General features: G+C 37.0%; 1 protein-coding gene across 2 annotated transcripts in view; it reads right to left on the reverse strand.

Moving 5' to 3' along the window:
- Window positions 1-382: 382 nt before the first annotated feature.
- The window catches only part of PEX7 (peroxisomal biogenesis factor 7), a 35,539-nt gene continuing 15,072 nt past the window's right edge, over window positions 383-20,849 (reverse strand). The window contains exons 4-8 of one of the 2 annotated variants that reach the window (XM_060190388.1): window positions 18,183-18,260; window positions 17,617-17,725; window positions 5,888-5,994; window positions 3,449-3,562; window positions 383-508 (exon numbers count right to left, since the gene is read on the reverse strand). In XM_060190388.1, the coding sequence (XP_060046371.1) occupies window positions 437-508; window positions 3,449-3,562; window positions 5,888-5,994; window positions 17,617-17,725; window positions 18,183-18,260 (480 nt within the window). In that variant the 3' untranslated portion in view covers window positions 383-436. The remainder of the gene's footprint in view (window positions 509-3,448; window positions 3,563-5,887; window positions 5,995-17,616; window positions 17,726-18,182; window positions 18,261-20,849) is intronic. The other variant, XM_060190389.1, reaches the window with a different exon arrangement.

The following is a 20,849-nucleotide window of genomic DNA, read 5'->3' on the forward strand; positions in this document are numbered from 1 at the left end:
TGAAACTAGGAACTATGTATACAGATATACATATACATAAGTTCATTTATTTTTTTAATCTATAACAATCTTCACTTTAAGAGTCACATAATTAGATCTGGAGAATGAAATATCATAGTTTTAAAATACAAATTTAAAAGCTATTGACTACGTAGTCTTTAGTATAAGATGTTAATACATAGTACCATGTTATGGTGTTGATGTAACTATCAGAAAAAATGTTTTTAAACAAATTAGCCAGGATAAATTTTAAATAACATGGGATTTAATGGTATATATGACTTGATAATAAAAACAGAAAAAGTATAGCATAATTTCAGCAGCATATATTGAAAGGTATCTCATTCAGATTATTTTCAAATTATTAAAATAAAAACATTACCACATAAAAGTTGCAAAGATGCAAACATTATTTGTTATTTCAAAATAAAAGTTATCAATAACTACTGTACCTTACAGTAAAATCATAGGAGCAAGAGGCCAGCACAGAAGCATGAAACGGTGAAAACTATTAAAAAAAAAAAAAGTTTAGAGGTTAACAATAATTATGATACTACTCGGTAGATTAGCAGGTTAAGTGCATGTGGCATGAAGCAGGTTAAGTGCATGTGGCATGAAGCACAAGGACTGGTGTAAGGATCCAGGTTTGAGGCCCCGACTCCCCACCTGCAGGGGAGTCGTTTCACAGGCGTTGAAGCAGGTCTGCAGGTGTCTCTCGTTCTCTTCCCTTCTCTATCTTCCCCTCCCCTCTCGATTTCTCTCTGTCCTATCCAACAACAACAGCAACAACAACAATAATAACTACAATAATAAAAAAATTATACTACTTCACATTCTAATTACTATAAGCATTATAATAAATTTCAGTCAGAAGTCACTTAAAATTATGCTTTCTCAAGCATAATATGCTTTATAACTCAGGCCAAGTTATTATCTAGGCTTTTAAGTATCCATCTGCAAGAAAATTTTTCATTTTTATCTTGTCCAAGAAAGTACTCTCTCAACATTTTTAGATCTTATTTAGATTTAAAACTTTTAGATCTAAAATTTTTAGATCTTATATTCTGGAAAAATTGAACAAATTATTTCATGGTGACTATACAAAAATAATCTATATAACTTAATTAGTTGACGTATGCAACCATGCAAACACATATTTCATTTACCAAATTCATGAATACAAATTATGATTGCTATAGATACAAGTATGAAATAAACCATTTCAATGTCATATAATAAAAACATATTTTAAAAGATTTTTTATGACTGGAGAGGAAGCTCAGCAGTAGAGTGCATGCCTTAAGTGTTAGAGGGACCCATTTTGGGCCTTAGCACCAAGTGTTGTTCTGTTCTCATGCACAAATCAAATAAGCTGACACATCTTTTAAAATAGAGGAGAGAAAGCATAGTGGTTGTGCAAAATATTTCCATGCTTTCAGACCCCAGATTCAGTCTCCTGCACCACCATGAGCCAGAGATGATCAGGAAAATAAAGACTTTTAAAATAAATATTTTAATGTTATTTCTTCATCGCAGCTAATAAAAATGATACCAAGATCACAAGATACAGATTTAAAAAAGAAAACCAGTAACATCCTTTAGATAAGTGAAAAGCCATGCTTTAATAGGCTGCAATCTTATAATTACATTTCTTCAGTGTTTTTCTTGTTAGTACTTTACTGGCAATATACAAATATATATATATTATAGTTTATGTAACAGCCTTTTACATTACGCTAGCTCATTCATATAACTACTGTGAGATGCATATAGATTTTTTTTCAATTATGAAAACCTGTATGCCGTTATAAAAAAAAAACAGAAGGGAGAACGGGCAGTGGTGCACTGGGTTAAGTGCAAATAGTACAAAGCAAAAGGACTTGCGCAAGGATATTGGTTTGAGCCCCCAGCTCCGCACCTGCAGGATGGGGGACTGCTTCACAAGGGGTGAAGCAGGTCTGCAAATGTCTATCTTTCTCTCTCCTTTTCTATCTTCCTCTCCCATCTCAATTTCTCAGTCCTATCAATCAATCAGTCAATCCATAAATAAATAAAGGCTTCAGGAGTAGTGGACTTGTAGTGCTGGCACCGAGCCCCAGTGATAACCCTGGAGGCAAAAAAAAAAGGATATTCATGTACTACAGTATAGAGTTTAAGTTAATTCAACTAAACTTAGAATTGAAAAGATAGGAATAACATAATCATCTTGCTGAAAAGATCAGTAAGGTACTTTTTAAACCTTCAATATGAAATATGAAGAATTAAATTGGGAGATATCACTTAATAAGTTTTCCACTATGACTTGGCAAAACTATCTCAAGTTACTTTATAACCAAGTACAATTCTTAAAAACATGAGGAAAAAAAACAATTACTACATACTCTACTGTTTACAGAGTGAATATTTTTCTCTACCCCAAACATTTGTAAACAGTAGAAGAATTTAGAAGAATTAATCTCCTCTCTCTCTGTCTCTGTCTCTGTCTCTGTCTCTCTCTCCCTCTCTGCCTCTGTGATAGAAACATAGAAGCAGAGAGAATAAAAGAGACCACAGCACTGAAGCTTCTTTTCAAAGCAACACAGCACAATATCCAAGTGGAGAATTTTCTGGCCCAAATTAACTTTTCTCTTTATAGGAGATTCAATGAAATAGAGAATGGACCCACATAGTCAACGACTGCCACCTCTCCAGATTCAAAGGAGGTCTCAAAACTTTACATCAGGCTCAACCTGACGCTATTAACTGGCTACGGAAGAAAGGCAAACGCTAGAAGAAGAAAAGAATGGAAAATTATGAAGAATAAAATACTAAAGTAAGGGAGTCGGGCAGTAGCGCTGCGGGTTAAGCGCACGTGACACGAAGTGCAAGGACCAGTGTAAGGATGCCGGTTCAAGCCCCCAGCTCCCCACCTGCAGGGGAGTCGCTTCACAGGCAGTAAGGCAGATCTGCAGATATCTATCTTTCTCTCCCCCTCTCTGTCTTCCCTTCCTCTCTCCATTTCTCTCTGTCCTATCCAACGACAGCAACAACAACAATAATAATAATAACCACAACAATGATAAAACAACAAGGGCAACAAAAGGGGAAAAAATGGCCTCCAGGAGCAGTGAATTCATGGTGCAGACACTGAGCCCCTGCAATAACCCTGGAGGAAAAAAAAAAAAAATATATATATATACTAAAATAAAACTACCATGTTTTTAAAATGTTAAAAGGAATAAATTGGAGTGACAGAACGAGAAAAAATCTTTTTTTAACACTAAGTACTAACTTTCAACAGCATTCTAATTCATTTAATTATTCAAATATCTTACCAAAAATTAGCTTTCAATATCCAGTATCATTTAATTGAATAACAAAGACGGTCAATATTCCAGTCCAGTCACTGAATACCTTTTATATGTAGTTCATGGACACTATTTATAGTATATGTAAAACAGAAACTTACTTTCACTCTCCTTATAGCATAGGTGTGACCAAGAAGTTCAAAGACAGGTTGTCGTACATTTCTCAAGTCCCAGCCTCTTAAACTACAGTCCACTGCCCCTGTCACCAGTAAATTCTGAAAACAATTCAGAAAAAAATAAATTATAACATATTTGCAATTAGATATACCCACGCTTTTCTAATAAAAACAAAATCTATTTAAGTAACTATTTAATCCAAGTATGGGAGCTATTCTTGAGAAGTTACATTAAAAGTATGGACTAGAGGAAAGAGGGGTGGGTGGAAGGAGCCCATGACATGCTATACTGCTAATTAGAAACTCTCTCTGGAACGTAATAACTTTTCTAGTTAAACAAGTACTCATTACAGTTTCTGTGTACCAAGCACCATTCAAAGTATCCTTCAAGGGTGGGGGGTGGGGGGCAGACAGCATAATGGTTATGTAAAGAGATTCTCATGCCTGAGGATCCGAAGTCCCAGGTTCAATCCCCCGCACTGCCACAAACCAGTGCTGAGCAGTGCTCTGGTGTTTCTCTCTGTGTCTTTTGCTACATCTCTCTCAAAAATAAAAGATAAATAAATAAAATAAAATAAAGTATAAAAAAAGTATGGATTATATGAAGGATGATAAATAACATAGTGGGGGTTGTATTGTTAAATGGGAAACTGGGGAATGTTATGCATGAACAAACTATTGTATTCACTGTTGAATGTAAAACATTAATTCCCCAATAAAGAAATAAATTTATAAATAATAATAATAAAAACGTACAGCATAAAGCAAAAATTTATATCAGTGGAGAGAAAAGGAACTCCATGTGTCTTGTGTATTTAATAGAAAACTACAATATTAACAGAAAAAGCATAATACCAAGTAGTACATTGGATTCTCCAAACACCTTTAGTAGTAATCATAAGTAAAATAAGAGAACAGCAATCAAAACTGTCAAATGAATCTGCCTTTCTCTTCAGTATGCTCAGAGCTTTAGCCAAGCAGTCAAAGACAAGAGGCTTGCTAATAATGTAGGAGTATTTCAAAGAGCAAAGAGTACTAACTAGAATTAGTTTTAATTAGAATTTTATATATTTTTTAAAAATCTGAATTAACCATTGTTTCTCTGATAGCCTTTATTTTAACAAAATATCTGGTCACATATGACAGTCTAAGAAAATACTGATATGTCTCCTATCTAATCAGAATTTGTAAATGCTATGACCTAGACCTGGGCAGTGGCACACCCTGCTGATTGTACATGTTACAGTATTCAAGCCCCTAGTACCCACCAACGGGGAAGTTTCATGAGGGGTGAAGCAGTACTAAAGGTGTCTCTCTCTCTCCCTCTCCCTATTCCCCCCTCCCTATCACCTGCTAGATTTCTCTCTGTCTCTCTCTATATTTTTTAATTCTGCTATCTATAGATAGAGGTGAACCCAGAGTTTCTGCCTGAACAGACTAAATGTTGCATCCATAGTCAGGCTCCACCTACTTCAAACAAAGCAGTAATCCACTGAATGTGTTGGGTTTCAAGCTTAAGCTCATTTGAAGAAAAATTTAAATGATTTAAGAAGTTTCATAAACCACTCATGTGTATATTTGCGTCTTTTTCAGAACTCTCAAAATATAAAATATGGTCCACATCTTCACTTTTCACAGTGAGAGCAATTTGATCTGCAGCCACCAGCTCTGAAGTTTTTTTAAATCAAGTATCATTATTGCATATGCATTATATTTTATTTTATTTATTTTTAAAGAATACTGCCAACACATTTTTCTCTTAACTTTAATGAATCAATTTAAAACTGGGGACAAAACAAGGTGTGAGTTTTGCCTATTGATTATAGTCAACAGACTACTTAGGGTCTACTTAGATACACAAGATATATCAATACATATTTAATCTATTTATATTTATAATTTATATACTGATATAGCTCCCAGAAGCTTTACAAATGGACACTCGTACCTTACATAAAATGAAGGTTGGTTAGGCTTATAAATAATGATGACACAGAGCATTTTAAAAACTAATGGACTGTCGAATTAAAAATCAAGTTGTAAAGAGTTCAGCAGCCTGACTAGCAAAGTGAATAAGAAATGAAGGCAAAAAAAAAAAAAAGATACAAATTTGTGGGGTTAAGAGCAATGAAGAAAAAAGTTACATAAAATGTAAAGCAATTCCCCCAAACAAACAAGGCTGCACTGTTGAACTTGGAGAATTTCTATTCTTTATTTTGCCTGGTTTATGTGCACTTAAATACAATTAATGCTAATGCAGGTCACTCACAGTCATCAATTAGAAGTAGAAGGGACCAAATTTAACCTAATGGTCTACAAACACTATCAGAGTTCACAAAAACAAAGATAAAATAAAATCTAGAACAGTTCACCATTAGAAAAGGTTGAAGAACAGTTTAGGACATAGCCAAACAGGGTCCCTACCTCATTGTATTTGCACCAGTCACAGCTCAAAATTTCTGCTTGATGTGCTGGAACCACAATTCTGACTCCTGCTGCCTTCATGTCCCAAATTCTCACAGTCTGATCACCTAGTGAAAGAGGAAGATTTGATCAACTTAATTCATACTACATGTATATTCAGTGACCTAATTGTGCTCATGATAATGAATCCAGGGAAAAGACACAGCTCTCCCAGTCAGGATACCATCATATGTAAATCACATATGCATATGTTGTTTTGAACATACTATGTATGTTTTTTATAATACTTTCCCTACATTAACTTTTATTGAAATAGATTATATTATAGCTATGTATTTGAGGTGTGCACCACTGAAAATCATGTGTATATACTACATTAATTTCACCATTAGAAGCTATGGATCCATAAATATGTATTACTACTTTGTGTGGGGTGGGTGATGCCACTTAAGTACTCCAATTTAATAAAGACTAAAAAAAATTCTGATAACATTTCTGGATTTAGCTAAAAACAAAGTAGGAATGAGAGAAAATAATGAGTCTGAAAATACCAAATGGGAATTACTCAGAATTGGGACAGTCTAGAGTTCCAAATGTCCTCAGGGGCCTTAATTATTACCACTGTTTATAGTTTATTCACCAGTCAGAACAATTTGCTTCAAAATTCTAATTAGTCTCTATAAGATCATCCTTCGTCTCTTTCCCTAGCCTTCAGAGTAAAAGCAGGGTAGTGTGAATATCCAACACTTGTTCTGCCTAGAAAAGCCTAGGAATAGCATCCTCTTCTTAATGTGTGATTGTAGAAAGCTGGATGGTTCAACACAAACTGTCAGGCACAAGTTCCCATAAGGCTAATCACAGTTGCTCATTTCCTGTCCTGACTACAACTGTCAAGCCAGTACCTCTGTGATGACAGATACAACAGATTATAAAATTGAGGAGTCACTGATGTTACAATTCATATAAAGCAGTAGTCAGAGAAAAGTCCAGATTAGAAACAGAGAATATGTCTCAGGACTCTTCCCTTTCTGGGATTGATTATCAATTAAAATTACATAAACCTGAGCTAGTTCAAGTTCCACCACTTGTAGGCAATGGAAAACCCTCTTCATCATGGAAAGTAGATGGAATTCACCTGGAGCGTCTGCAGCTAAAAAGTCGAACTCAAGAGAAAAACATTTGATTCCGTAAAAAATTCTCACTAATCAGTAGAAAATTCCCACTAAAATAGGAAATACCTAAATGATACACACTAGTCTTCAAAAACTTATACTTAATATCATGTATAAAATCATAAAACCTGTTATGACTATAACTAAAACTTTATTTAAAGTTTAATAAGCTTGTGTTCATCCTGTTAATTACATTTTATGGATTTATTTAAAGCACCAAAACCTTATAGTGAATGTGGATTAGGAGATTAAGAAGCAACTGTTATTCTGGCAATGATATGGATAAGGTTCCTAAAACATAATGTTGGTGCCATACTATGTGTGAAGCCCTGTGTTTGATCCCTGGCATAAAGGCACCACGGACAACACCACACTGGGAGAAGGTTGTATTGTGGCATCTTTCTCTCTCTCCCTCTCTCTCCAACTGAAAAAAAAAAAAAAAAAAAAAAAAAAGATGACCTAAAGCAGGGAAACCCCAGCTACAACAAGAAAAAAGAAATAAAGCTAATACAAGATAAAACCACAATGGACTCTGGTTTTTTGGAGCAGAGTTGAAGACTCTCAGAGAAGGAGACAGGAGATGGGTTAAGGGGACTATGAATCCAGGTCCCTGTAGCGGAGGAGGATGGCAGTTTTTAAGGTGTATTGACACTCATCTTGGGGAGGTGTGTATTGTACCCCTGTGACTATAAATAAGCATTTCCTCAATAAAGTGCTCTAAAATAAACAAATACAAAAATAACAAAGGCTTTAGGGAAAAAGTGTGGCTCCTCATTATCATATTCAAGCATCATTTAAAAATAAAGTCACAGGAGTCTGCAGTAGCCCAAAGGCTTAAGCACACGTGGCGCGAAGCGCAAGGACCAGCATAAAGATCCCAGTTCGAGCCCTCGGCTCTCCACCTGCAGGGGAGTCACTTCACAAGCTGTGAAGCAGGTCTGCAGGTGTCTATCTTTCTCTCCCTCTCTGTCTTCCCCTCCTCTCCATTTCTCTCTGTCCTAACAACGACGACATCAATAACAACAACAATAACCACAACAATTGAACAACAAGGGCAACACAAGGGAATAAATTAATATTAAAAGTAAAGTCACAATTTAGGTTGTCTCTTGCAGTTCATTTAAAGAGCTCCAAAAAAAAGTGACAACTGCTCTGTAGGCGCTAAGATCTCCACTGCCTTGACACTTGCTTCAGCTACACACATTTGGCACTTCATCCACACCACTTTGTTTTCCAGGTAACCTCCCAGCCAAATGGTATGACTCATTCAGCTCTTCTAGCCACCAGGACATCTGTACTTATTGTTTTTATTTTTTTAATTGTATTTTTCCAGATAACTAGCTTTTGATTGTCAGCAGACATCCATCAGGACCTTGTGGTGATGCCACAGCCCCACCTGAATTACCACTTCTCTTATCAGTTGCAGACTTGCCATTGGCAGTAAAGAACCAACCACATTAAAGGCATACATAGAATGGAATAGGAAGTGTGGTTGTTACTATGCCTAATTTCAAATTTCAGCAGGTAAGAGGAAGCTGGATAAAGAGAATGAGTATGAATATTGAGTTGTAAACTAAATGGAACTGAGTAGCAAAAGGATGCATATCAAGCCTAAATAACTGAACCGAGTTGATATGCCAGATGCCTATCTGATGTGATAAGACTTCTCCCTTAGAGAGAATGAGGCTTTCTTTTGTTAAACAACTGGAGCCTATATTCAGACCTTATGCAATTATATGGAGTCTAGAATAGCAGTAATTTAGTTTTCATGATTCAAAAGAAAGCTTAGTTCATAATACAATCAACATGAACTAGACAAAACACAATGTTTAAAATATTTTGCTATAGAAGTTAAATCTAGTTCTCATTCTTAACAACTGTATCCCCAATCCCACTTTTTGGCCTATCTTAATTTAACCAATAATTAAAAATCTAATTCTAGATTTGCAAATGCCATACAATTTTGAAGATGATAAAATTCTTGCAATAACTTCATACTATCTTCTCAGTGGTCTTAGTAGTGGGCATAGTACAGTTACATATAGCTGAAGAAATTTGAAACTGTACTTCTAAAAGAAATTCTGGGATGGAGAGCCTAGTCATGCTCATTGCCCAGTTTTAAGGTTTGGCAGTTGGGAGGTGCCATAGTACTAAAGGAAGTTCTGGGATGTGTGTTCTCTCTCTTAAATAATAATCGGTTAAATAACTTAACCAAGACTCAAACCTAGGGTTTAACATATAGTAAGGCATACTATCATCTACCCTTATAGCATAATAAATTATCCATCTAGGGTATGAAATAAACTATAGGAAATAAGGCCAAAGGCTATCTCTACTAAAAAAAAAAAAAATGCTAACATTAACTTAACTCACATCACTACAAAAAATTTTATTTCAACTTGTACTAATACTATGTATTAGGGTTTTTCACCAATCATAAAATTATAACTACCATGCTGAAATGTGATTATCTCATGGACATGATTTATTATCAGCATGAAAATTAACATCTGCACTAATAGTATAAAAGAAAATTATACAATCTTGGCGATCATTATTAAATCACTAATAATAATAACGAAGTTGAAAAATAAGAAAACACAAAAGCAGAACTCGGACTGGGTTTGGTGTACTGAACCAAAGTAAAAGACTCTGGGCAGCGGGGGTGGGGTGGGGTGGGGGCGGTGTTCAGGTTCTGGAACATGATGACAGAGGAGGACCTAGAGGGGGCTGAGTTGTTATGTGGAAAATTGAAAAATGTTACATATATACAAACTACTGTATTTTACTGTTTACTATAAACCATTAATCCCTGCTATAAAGAAAAAAAGGAAAAAGAAAACTCACATTCTATATATAATCAAAATAATTAGTTAATTTTAAAAAATGTTAGCATTGCTAACATTTTCTTACTATATATTTCAACCTCATGATTAGCTGTTCCACAGAAAGAAGAAAATATTAGAGAAACTTAGTTTGGAAAATAAAATATGACAATAAAAATATAATATTGGTTCCACTTCAAAAGACTTGATAATAAAAAAATTAATTCAGATTATGGACAAGAAAAAAAAAGCAGGATTAAGGGCAGGATGGTGGCATACCTGGTTAAAGCATACACATTACCATGTGCAAAGAGCCCCCCAGTCCCCACCTGCAGGGGGGAAGCTTCACTAGCAGTGAAGCCATACTATAGGTGTCTCTTCCTCTCCCTCTCTTTATCTCCCCTTCACCTATCGATTTCTATCTTTCCTGTCAAATGAATGAATACATAAATAGTTTTAGAAAGCAGGACTAAAACATCTTTAAGATTAGAAAAAATAGTATAACTCTAAGTTAACAACTGTACTATTTTCATTCTTAAAAAAAATCTTAACTCTGTTTTCAATCACCAGGTTCCAGATGCCACCAGGATGCTGGCTAGGCTTCCCTGGATTGAAGACCCCACCAATGTGTCCTGGAGCTCAGCTTCCCCAGAGTCACACCCTACTAGGGAAAGAGAGAGGCAGACTGGGGGTATGGACCGACCAGTCAACGCCCATGTTCAGCGGGGAAGCAATTACAGAAGCCAGACCTTCTACCTTCTGCATCCCTCAACGACCCTGGGTCCATGCTCCCAGAGGGATAGAGAATGGGAAAGCTATCAGGGGAGGGGGTGGGTTATGGGGATTGGGTGTTGGGAATTGTGTGGATTTGTACCCCTCCTACCTTATGCTTTTGTTCACTAATCCTTTCTTAAATAAAAAATAAAAAAAATTAAAAAATCTACTAGTTTTAATCATCAAACAAAACTTTTTTTTTTCAAATTAACTGCACCTCTATATACAGAAGCACTCATTCACTATTAGGATACAAAAATAGTTTAATCTAAATAAATGTATTTGTTTGCAGACAATCTACCTGAAGGCTTCTACTTCTGAATATCTTTGATGTAATAACAATTTCAGAATTCAAAGATAATTGGTCATTTTTTAAAATTATTTTTTATTTATAAAATGGGGACATTGACAATTGGTCATTTTTTTATCTTTAGAATTAAAAAAACTAACAAAGTGGAAAAGGTGTATGTGATATAATATATTAATATTTCCTATAATATATATTATATTTCCTATAATATAATATATAAATATAATATTAAATATATAATATATAAATATTTAATATAAAGCTATTCAATGCAGTGGAACACTGATACAGTAGAACAGAAATAGTTCTCCGACCAATTACCTATCTTTTGATGTTGGATAATTAAACAAGCAAGAAATATCAAAAATATTTCTTCTCTTATGCCACATCCCTATCAAACCAGAAACGAAGGGTCTGACAAAGTCGACACCCGGGAACTACATCTTCAAGGAAGAGTGATTCTGGGAACGGGACATGGCATGCCGATCAAATTTAGATTACAATTCATTATTCTTATGATCACAATGAGTCTTATGTTTGGCGGGAACAGATGGGGATAAGCTACCCTGGTATATAGATTAATAACAAATGACCAGGATACTCAGTCACTAATTCCCGGAGGCCCAGCCCGGGATACAGTCCCTGATGACTCACATTTTCAAGATAGAAACTGAAGAAAAACCCAGAGTTCAGCAAGTTAGAAAATCAGACAAAGGGTCCTACCACAGACCATCACCTACAGTTATGACCAAATGGGGACCAGCTTACTCCATGGGTGGTGGACTGTGGTTTCCTCCCTATCTTTACTGCAAATATTTACCTAAGCCCACAGACCACCCTTTGCACTATACCGGTGCCTACATGCAGGGTGACAGAAAAGTTAGTATTAATGGCACTCATGTATCCTGATATAGTTTGCCCTTTTTTAGAAAGATTAGCAAGAAGCAGACCTCCTTAGTGCTTGCTTCCACTCAAAACACGTTATAAATTATATGCCCAATTGACACATTTGTGGTGCACCAAGTACAGAAACTACAGTAGATTTAGAGCCCCAGCAATAACCCTGAAGGCAAGGAAGGAAGGGAAGGAGGGAGGAAGGGAGGGAGAAAAAGTATGTAAAAAAAAAAAAATCAAAATCTCTTTCATATCTCATCTTATCTCAGCTATGCTATTATCATCCACAAATTAATCCTTGCTGGGAATCTGGTATTCCTTACTTATCTCTCTCACCTCATTCTCATATAATGAAATTATCTCTAAATGCTACTCAAGTCAGCCTGTTTTGTTCCATTCCTTCTGCTACCATTTTTCCCCCTGAGCCTATGTCTATTTCCTAATCAATCTCTTTGCAGCCACTCCTGCAAATGAGTGTCTCTATAACATCCAAAGCAAATTTTTAAAACTTCAAGTCTACATGCTGCAGATGACTCACCTGATAGTGCCCACACTTCACATATGTGAAGACAAACAGCCTCTCTCTCTCTCTCTCTCTCTCTCTCTCTCTCACTTGTTCAGTCATTCATTCAAGTATGCAGGCTGGAAGACACCTCACCTAGTGTGGGCACGTACCTTAACACACCTTACTACATGTGTGGCCTGGGTGTGAACTGGTGAATCCACAGAGCAGAGGTAAATTCTATTTCTATGATGTCTTTTCCTCTCTCTCTCTCTCTCGTGTATGTGTAGGGGTGTCCTTCTCTATCTGAAATTGAAATGATGAAAAAGTCCATGCCAGACTAGTAAGGTTGTATATACATGTGGCCTCTGACCCACAAAATAAAATAAAAATGCAAGACTAATCATTGCTAAACTTGTTTAAAGTTCTTTGATGTCTTCTTACTGCTGATAAGATAAAATCCAGTCTCATTTTCACTATCCTTTCCTTTCAAGCAATAGTCTCTTAGCCTTCTTTCAGTTTCAAATTAATTATGTTCTTAGTTTTTTAAATCCTGTTCTCTATGTCTAAATGTGTGGAATGTGATGGTCAACTGACATATAAAAGGTTACCACTTTCTTATGCTGGTAAAGATGTCAGTAAACTAGAAGCCTTGGTCTGTTCTCTGCATTATCAAAACAACAAAATCTAAAATATGCATGGGAGGGGGGAAACAGCACAGAAACAATCTGAGGGCTGAGGGAATAGCATAATGGCTATGCACAATGACTTGCAAGCCTGAGGCACTAAAGGTCCCAGATTTAATCACCATCAGAGTTCAACAGTGCTCAGGTGAAAAATAGTAATAATAATGAGAAAGGGGCAAGGCGGAGGGAAGAGGCAGAGAAGATGGAGGGGGAGGGGAGAAGGGGGAGGGGAAGGAGGAGGAAGCAATCTGAGATCCCATATAAGCAACAGCCAAGAATCCAGTTGGAGAGCCCACAGGAACTCACAATGGAGGTAATAACCCGTTCTCATCTATGTCTCCTGTTTCCGCATTCTTGCTGGGGCTATGATCTACTATGATCCTATGCTCTAGCTCCAAGCACTTCAATGCAGGCTGTTTCAACTGCTGAGCTCCAAGCAGGGACACCCTCTGTTACAACCACCACCTACCGCCATCCAGTTCATCTGTGATGGCTGCTGGGTTTGTCTGTTGCCAGTTCCACCCACCCAGTTCTCCAGGCTCCTAGGCAGGAGCCCATGGGACTTTAGGCTCATCCAAAATTCCCTGCCCTGACTTGCTGCTCAACCTGACACATTCCAGGTAGGACTCCTGTTGCTGGTTCAGTCAGCTCTGGCTTAGTCTGTGCCTGGTATATCTAGCCCTGGCTTAAACTACGTCTGTTACAGCTTCTTTGGTTCCAGCTCCAGCTAGGTCCCTTGCTGCCTGGTTCAGCCTGCACCTGCTAACAGTTCACCCAGTCTCAGCTAGGTGTTCAGTCTCTATAGCTGCCCACCAGCCCATCAGAGACTGTCTCAGATACCTTTGCTAAGAATCAACCATAATGGATAGACAAAGTCATCTAAAATAATAGATTTAAAAAAAAAAACATTTGGGAGTCGGGCGGTAGCACAGCAGGATAAGCACACGTGGCACAAAGCGCAAGGACCAGCAGAAGGATCCCGGTTCAGTCTCTGGCTCCCCACCTGCAGAGGAGTCACTTCACAAGCGGTGAAGCAGGTCTGCAGGTATCTATCTTTCTCTCCCCTTCTCTGTCTCCCCTCCGCTCTCAATTTCTGTCTGTCCTATCCAACAATGACATCAACAACAATAATAATAACCAAAAGATGGCTAAAACAACAAGGGCAACAAAAGGGGAAAAAAATTCAAGGAAACTCCAAATTCAATAGAATTATATAAACTTCCTGATGAAGACCTTGAAGCTATGCCCCTAGATATATTCACCAAATTGAGAAGAAAAATGAAGGATCACAACAAACTCAGAGAAATAATGAATAAATTAATTGATGAATTCATAAAAGCACTCAGGAATAAAGAGTAAAGTGATAAAGTTAAAAATCACAGCAGAGGACAATGCCTACAAGACGATAGGCAGACAGACACCAAAGACCAAAGTGGAGAACAAAAAGTCCAGTTAAAAGAAAGTAACCCCCAAAAAGATATTCCACCAAAAAAAAAAAAAGCAAATGAAGATAATTATGGGATAAATCAACAGAAACAACATTTGTGCCACAGGGGTGAAAGAAGGAGAGGAACGAGATAAGGGACAGAATTCTTATCTGAAGAAATTCTAGCTGAGAACTTCCCCAAATTAAAGAAAGGGGCCAATCCCCAGATTCAGGAGGTTGCAAAGGCCCCAAGAAAAATGAATCTAAACCCAAGTTTACTATGACACATGATATTTAAAGTAGCAAAGATCAAAGACAACGAAATTATTCTGAAGGCTGCTAGAAGAAGCAGGGTCACTTAAAAGGAAATTATCTAAGACTGACAGCTGATTTCTCAACAGAAAGGTGAAAAGCTAGAAAGAACTAGTAGAACATATTCAAAGATGTGAATGAAAAAGTCTTCCACCCAAGAATAACTTTTTATATTTATTTATTTTCCCTTTTGCTGCCCTTTTTTTTTTTAATTGTTGTAGTTATTATTGCTGTTGTTGTGATCATTGCGGAATAGGACAGAGAGAAATGGAGAGAGAAGGGGAAGAGACGGGGAGAGAAAGACACCTCACATGGCGCAAAGCGCAAGGACCGGCATAAGAATCCTGGTTCGAGCCGGCTCTCCACCTACAGAGGAAATATATCGTAACTTTTTCTATTTTAAATTTGTTTTAATTTAATAAATTTATATATACAACTCAACAAAATATGCTTTGCTATCAAGTTTATCAAAACTGTAGTCTGGGAACCCTTCTTGAACAGTAGTATGATGCATGTAATTCAAATATAAGAGTGGACTAAGGTTACTAAGAAACACCCACTCTAAAATTGTCCCATAGTGGAGAAGCAATTACAGAAACCAGACCTTCCACCTTCTGCACCCCACAATGATCCTGGGTCCATACTCCCAGAGGGATAAAGAATAGGAAAGCTATCAGAGGAGGGGAGTGGATATGGAGCATAACCATTATGCTATCTACCCCCACCCTAAATATTTCTAATTATAATGAGTACATTTATACAGGCTAATAACACTTATTCAGCCTTAGCAACTTTTGCTGTAGCTTAAAAAAAAAAAGTATTCATTTAAGCTAAGCCACTCAGCAGATAGAAAAGTTAGACTGGTGTATGTATACACAGTGGAAAACTATTCAGCTGTAACAAATGATGAAATCATCTTCTTTGCATCATCTTAGATGGAACTTGGAAGACCAATACTGAACAATCGCACTTATAGGTGGGACTTAAGGACACAGAGAGAAAACGTAAAGCAAAACTTGGACTGGGCACAGTATATTGCACCAAAGCAAAGGACTCTAGAGGAAAGAAGGGGGTGGTGAGGGTGAAGAGGGTCCTGTTATATGATGATATAAAAGTACTAAGTCATGGGTGAGAATGTTCTGCAGAGAACTTTTCCAGGATAATGAGAAATTGCACCCTGTGTCAACAACTGCACTGTAAATCATTAACCCCCCAATAAAGAGGATTTTTAATAAAGAGAAATCAATTCCCAATTTGAAAGATGTGTAACCACTGTAACCTACCTTAGGAAAAATCACCCTTGTTACTAGCTATTTTATAATTCATATTATAAAGTCATGATCTGAAAGATATTATAAAATCATTCCAGATTAATAATCCCTATTATTAATTTTTTTCTTAAATTTATTTATTTAATTAACTTTTCTTTACCATCAGTGTCAACACTGTTGCTCAGTGCCTACATGGCTCCACTGGTCTAGGCAGCTATTTTTAAAATAGATGATTAGGGACTAAGAGAAATAGAGAGGAAGACAGAGACAGAGAAAAAGACACCTGCAACAGTGCTCTACCACTTATGAAGGTTCCCCCCACACACACAAATGAAGACTAGAGGCTTGAACCCAGGTCCTTGAGCATGGTAACGTGTGTTCTACCAGATGAGCCCCTACCAGACCCAGATTTTCCATATTCTTAACTACTTGAACCAAACTTGTACATACCTCTCAGTGTACTTTCCTCACTGTAAACTATAAAGTTCCCATCTAACTACCAGACAGAATGGAGTGGTGTTCCTCAGATCTCAGCTTCTCTTTCCTCATCACCCTCTGGCAGGGCCCAATCACTGACCTTGTTCATCTTAAATGAGGACAATAAGAGAGAGACAAGTCAGACTTGTGGGAGGAACATGAAAGTACAAGAGATATATGAGCAGAGATGCAAAGGTGAGAGAAGAAGGCAACAAAAGGCCAGTAGAAACGCACCCCAATGTTGCTTGGAGCAAGTGAAGGCAGCTATTTAAGTGGCCATGTGGCTGCCAGCCTATACTACTTCAAATGGCACTACTGAGGGAGCAGTATTCCACACAACTTACATGCTCAGGTTTTAGGACTGTGCCAGCTAACCAATTTAATAAATCTTTTACCCAAGTATAACGTATAATTATTAAATTTCAACAAAGCCATTTTCCTCTACATTAGAGGCATCTATGGTGCCTTAAAATTACTAACTGAAAAAAAAAAAAGAAAAAAGGAATCATTACCTTAAATCAAATGGAAATAGTAAGAAAAAAAAAAAAGGTGGGAAAGAAAACAAGTGTTTTGCTATGGTTTAGGGGCAATTAATTTTCAAAAAAAAATCCCCAAAAGAAGGGTATGTATCAGAGAAAGTTCATTGTGTGATGGTGATTTACACGTTTCTTTACTGAACATTCACAGCCACCCCAGAAGTCAGCATTCTTACCCATATATTAATGATGGGAAACCTTTCATGGCATCTCAAGGCACTATAACAACCAAGCTACCATGGGTTTCCTGACTCAAGAGGCTGATTCCAAAGCCCTCATTTGTTCCTGTCCTTTGCCTCGTACTTCACCAAAAATGAACATATTGGGTCAAATTGTTAACATTACATTAAAGTAACCCAAACCTGGTTATTTCCTTTCTAGAGACTTGTAAAGAATGAAACCATCTAAAGAGCACCAGATAGTAACATAAGATTCTAAGATAAACAGCACCACCTACTGGGAGAAACACTGCCAACATTCACCACAAATTAAGTGGGGATTTTTGGCCTTGTTTTTTTGTTTGTTTGCTTTGGTACTGATTTACCTGAGGCTGAAGCAAAGCAACCAGGGATGTGTGGAGACCAAATTGTACTATAAATCACACTTTCATGGCCTCTAAAGGTGCAGAGAGACTTCCCAACAGTTGGATCCCACTAGAAACAAATGAAGAGGTTAATCATTTAACAGAGGTAAATTCAATTTTATATTTTCATATATCTGACACATATAATACACAGTGCATATAAATGCACATATATAGACACACATATACTCAGACAATAAACATACATCTTGAGAATTTTTTAAAGTTGTTTTATAGAGTATGACAGCATTTAATGGGTCAAAACAATGCTGATCTATAGTTTGCAATCAAAAACTAGAACTATATTTCAAATTCAAAAAAATTTTTTTGAAAAGCGAATTAGCTAGCAAAATAGTTAAGCAAAGAAACCCTCATGCCTGAGACTCCAAAGTTGTTCCAGGTTCTATACCCAGCATCACCATAAGCTAGAGCTGAAAAACTACAGTTGTTACACAAAAGAAAAGAAAAAAAAAGTGAAGCTTTTGTGATAGAAATACTTGCTTTTAAATTTAGTAATATTGACATACCAGTCTGACAGTTTGATCCCAGGAGCCAGACACCACAAGCTGTTCACCTCTGGTTTGACTCCAGTCAACACTATAGACCTAAAATCATTTTACAGTGTCATTCAGAAACTAAAAAGAGTATCAAGTTCTACATTACATGCCATATCTTTCTTTATAACAGTGGTAACCAGTTAGAACAACTAATTTACTTTGTTGAAACCTTAAATAAAGTACTACAGACCTCACCAAGGTCTTGTCTGAGAAACGGGAAGGTCATTTTGCCATTCCTCCAGATTTATTTCTCACAAATAAGACTCCATTCTCCTTAAACAGAATTCTTTAGAAATATTTCCAAACCTTTTTCACTAAAATATATTATACGTATTTTCAAACTTAGGCACAAATCACTATTTACAGCACCTTAAGGAAATGTCAAAGCAGATTAGAACACTAGTCATCTAGAAAGCATGACAGATTAACGTTTATCAGAAAGCATTAAAATTCAATTAATAACCCTATCTTAGAAAAAGTTTATAGGAACCAGGTCATCTTTTCAGATCTCTTGGTAAACAGCTCTAGTTATCCAATACTGCTATTTATTCTGTTTCACTACTCCCAGTGAACCATTTTAAATGAATCATTTCAAAACTTATGAAACATTTTTGCTCCATAATTTTTAAAAGTCTACTACATACAGATCACTACTGCAGGCTAAATTCAATAAAATATGTGCATAATTGTACTTTTATGATAGTAGTGCTGACATGGAACTCCAGATATACCATTAAATAGAATTAGCCAACAGGTTGATTATTTATTTGTTTTTATTCATTTATTTATTTACTATTTTTGTCATCACTGGGGCTTCCATGCTCCAGCCTTTTTCAGATAGAGTGAGTGAGAGAGAGACAGCACAACATTAAAGCTTCCTCCAGTGTACTGAGGGACAGGTGTGAACCTAGGTCACATCATGGCAAAGCAGGACATTATCTAAGTGGATTATTTTGTCAGCCCTATTTTGAATCTTAACACTCTACCAGAGACTGAGTGGTAACACACCTGGTGGAGTGCACATATTACTGTGGGCCCAAAGATCTGAGTTCAAGCCCCTATTCCACATCAGCAGAGGGAAGCTGCAAGAGCAGTGAAACAATGCTGCAGGTGTCTCTCCTTCTCAATTTTTATATCAATCCTAAATCAATACATACATTTAATAAATTCTACCATATTTGTGTAGGAGCATGAGTATCTAAGCTTCATTTTACTTCAAGTATACCTGTTCTTGTTTTAGAGGATAAAACAGCAAATGCAACTAAAAACTGACATCATCAATTCAGATCCCATCACCATGATGACACGGAACTTAAACCTTATGATTCCTCACATCTAAATACATGTATACAGTGCACCAGGGGGTAGCACACCCAGTTGAGGGCACAATCTACAATGTGCAAGGACCTAGGCTCAAACTGTGGTCCTCATTGCAAGAAGTTTTACAAGTGGTGGTGTGCTGCAGGTATCGCTCTGTCTCTCTCCCTCTCTATCTGCCCTCCCCTCTGGATATCTTTGTCTCTATCAATATAAATTTAAAAATATTTTTAAAACTACACATACACACACACACACACACACACACACACACCCCTCTGGGTCATACTTTGGCCCCGAGAACATAGGAGGAGGTGGGGAAGTACTAATGGTAGCTCACAGACAAAACTGAGGATAGGACACAAAAAGTGAGGTAAAATTAGGATAATTAAGAAGGAAGTTAAGGGCAACCCAATCAATAAATATTTTATTGTGTTTAAAATATTAGGACATGGAGCCAGGTTGTAGCACACCTGGGTAAGAAGTGCACACTCTGCAATGTGTTAGGACCCAGATTCAAGCCCATGGTTCCCATCTCCAGCTGGAAAGCTGGTGAAGTACAGCTGCAGGTGTTTCTCTCCCTCTCTCTCTCTCTCTCTTTTCCCCTCCTCTCTCAATTTCTCTCTGTCTCTACCCAATAATAAATAAAGTAAAATAAAATAAAATATTAGGATATGAGAATTAAACTAAGAGCATAAACCAGGATACTAAGTTTAAAAAAAAACAACACAGGCCCAAATACAGGAGTACTGGGATGGATGCCCAGAAGAGAAGCACTAAAGCAGGGCCTTGAGGGCTGACTAAAATGTCAATAGCAGAAAGCAGAGGTGAAAAACAGTAACCAGAAACTGCCCTAAAGACATAAATGGGTACAGAAAGCAACCTAGAGACTATGACAAGTGAACACTGCAAGGTTCTGTGCCCGGGGACTGTCAGTGAGGGTGGCACTGACACAACAGGAAGACTGGAGGAAAAAGATAATGTATAATTTTAGACATATTGAGCTTGGAGGGACAGTAAGATAGTCAAGTGGAAATGTCTAGTGGAAACAGGGTTTTGAGTACTAACCTCAAATTCTCAAAAAAGCTTCTAGTCACATAGCTACTTACAAGGAAACTGAAAAGGGATGACAGGATCCATTATCCCAATCTTGAGTCTATTCAAAATACTTTTGCAGGGGTAGATAGCAAAACAGTTATGCAAACAGACTCACATGCCTGAGATTTCAAGGTGACAGGTTCAATCCCCCCGCACCACCACCAGCCAGAGCAGAGCGGTGCTCTGGTTAAAAATAAATACATGTATACAGATATACAATGA

This window comes from Erinaceus europaeus, chromosome 4 (genome assembly GCF_950295315.1).
Source record: "Erinaceus europaeus chromosome 4, mEriEur2.1, whole genome shotgun sequence".
Taxonomy (NCBI): domain Eukaryota; kingdom Metazoa; phylum Chordata; class Mammalia; order Eulipotyphla; family Erinaceidae; genus Erinaceus; species Erinaceus europaeus.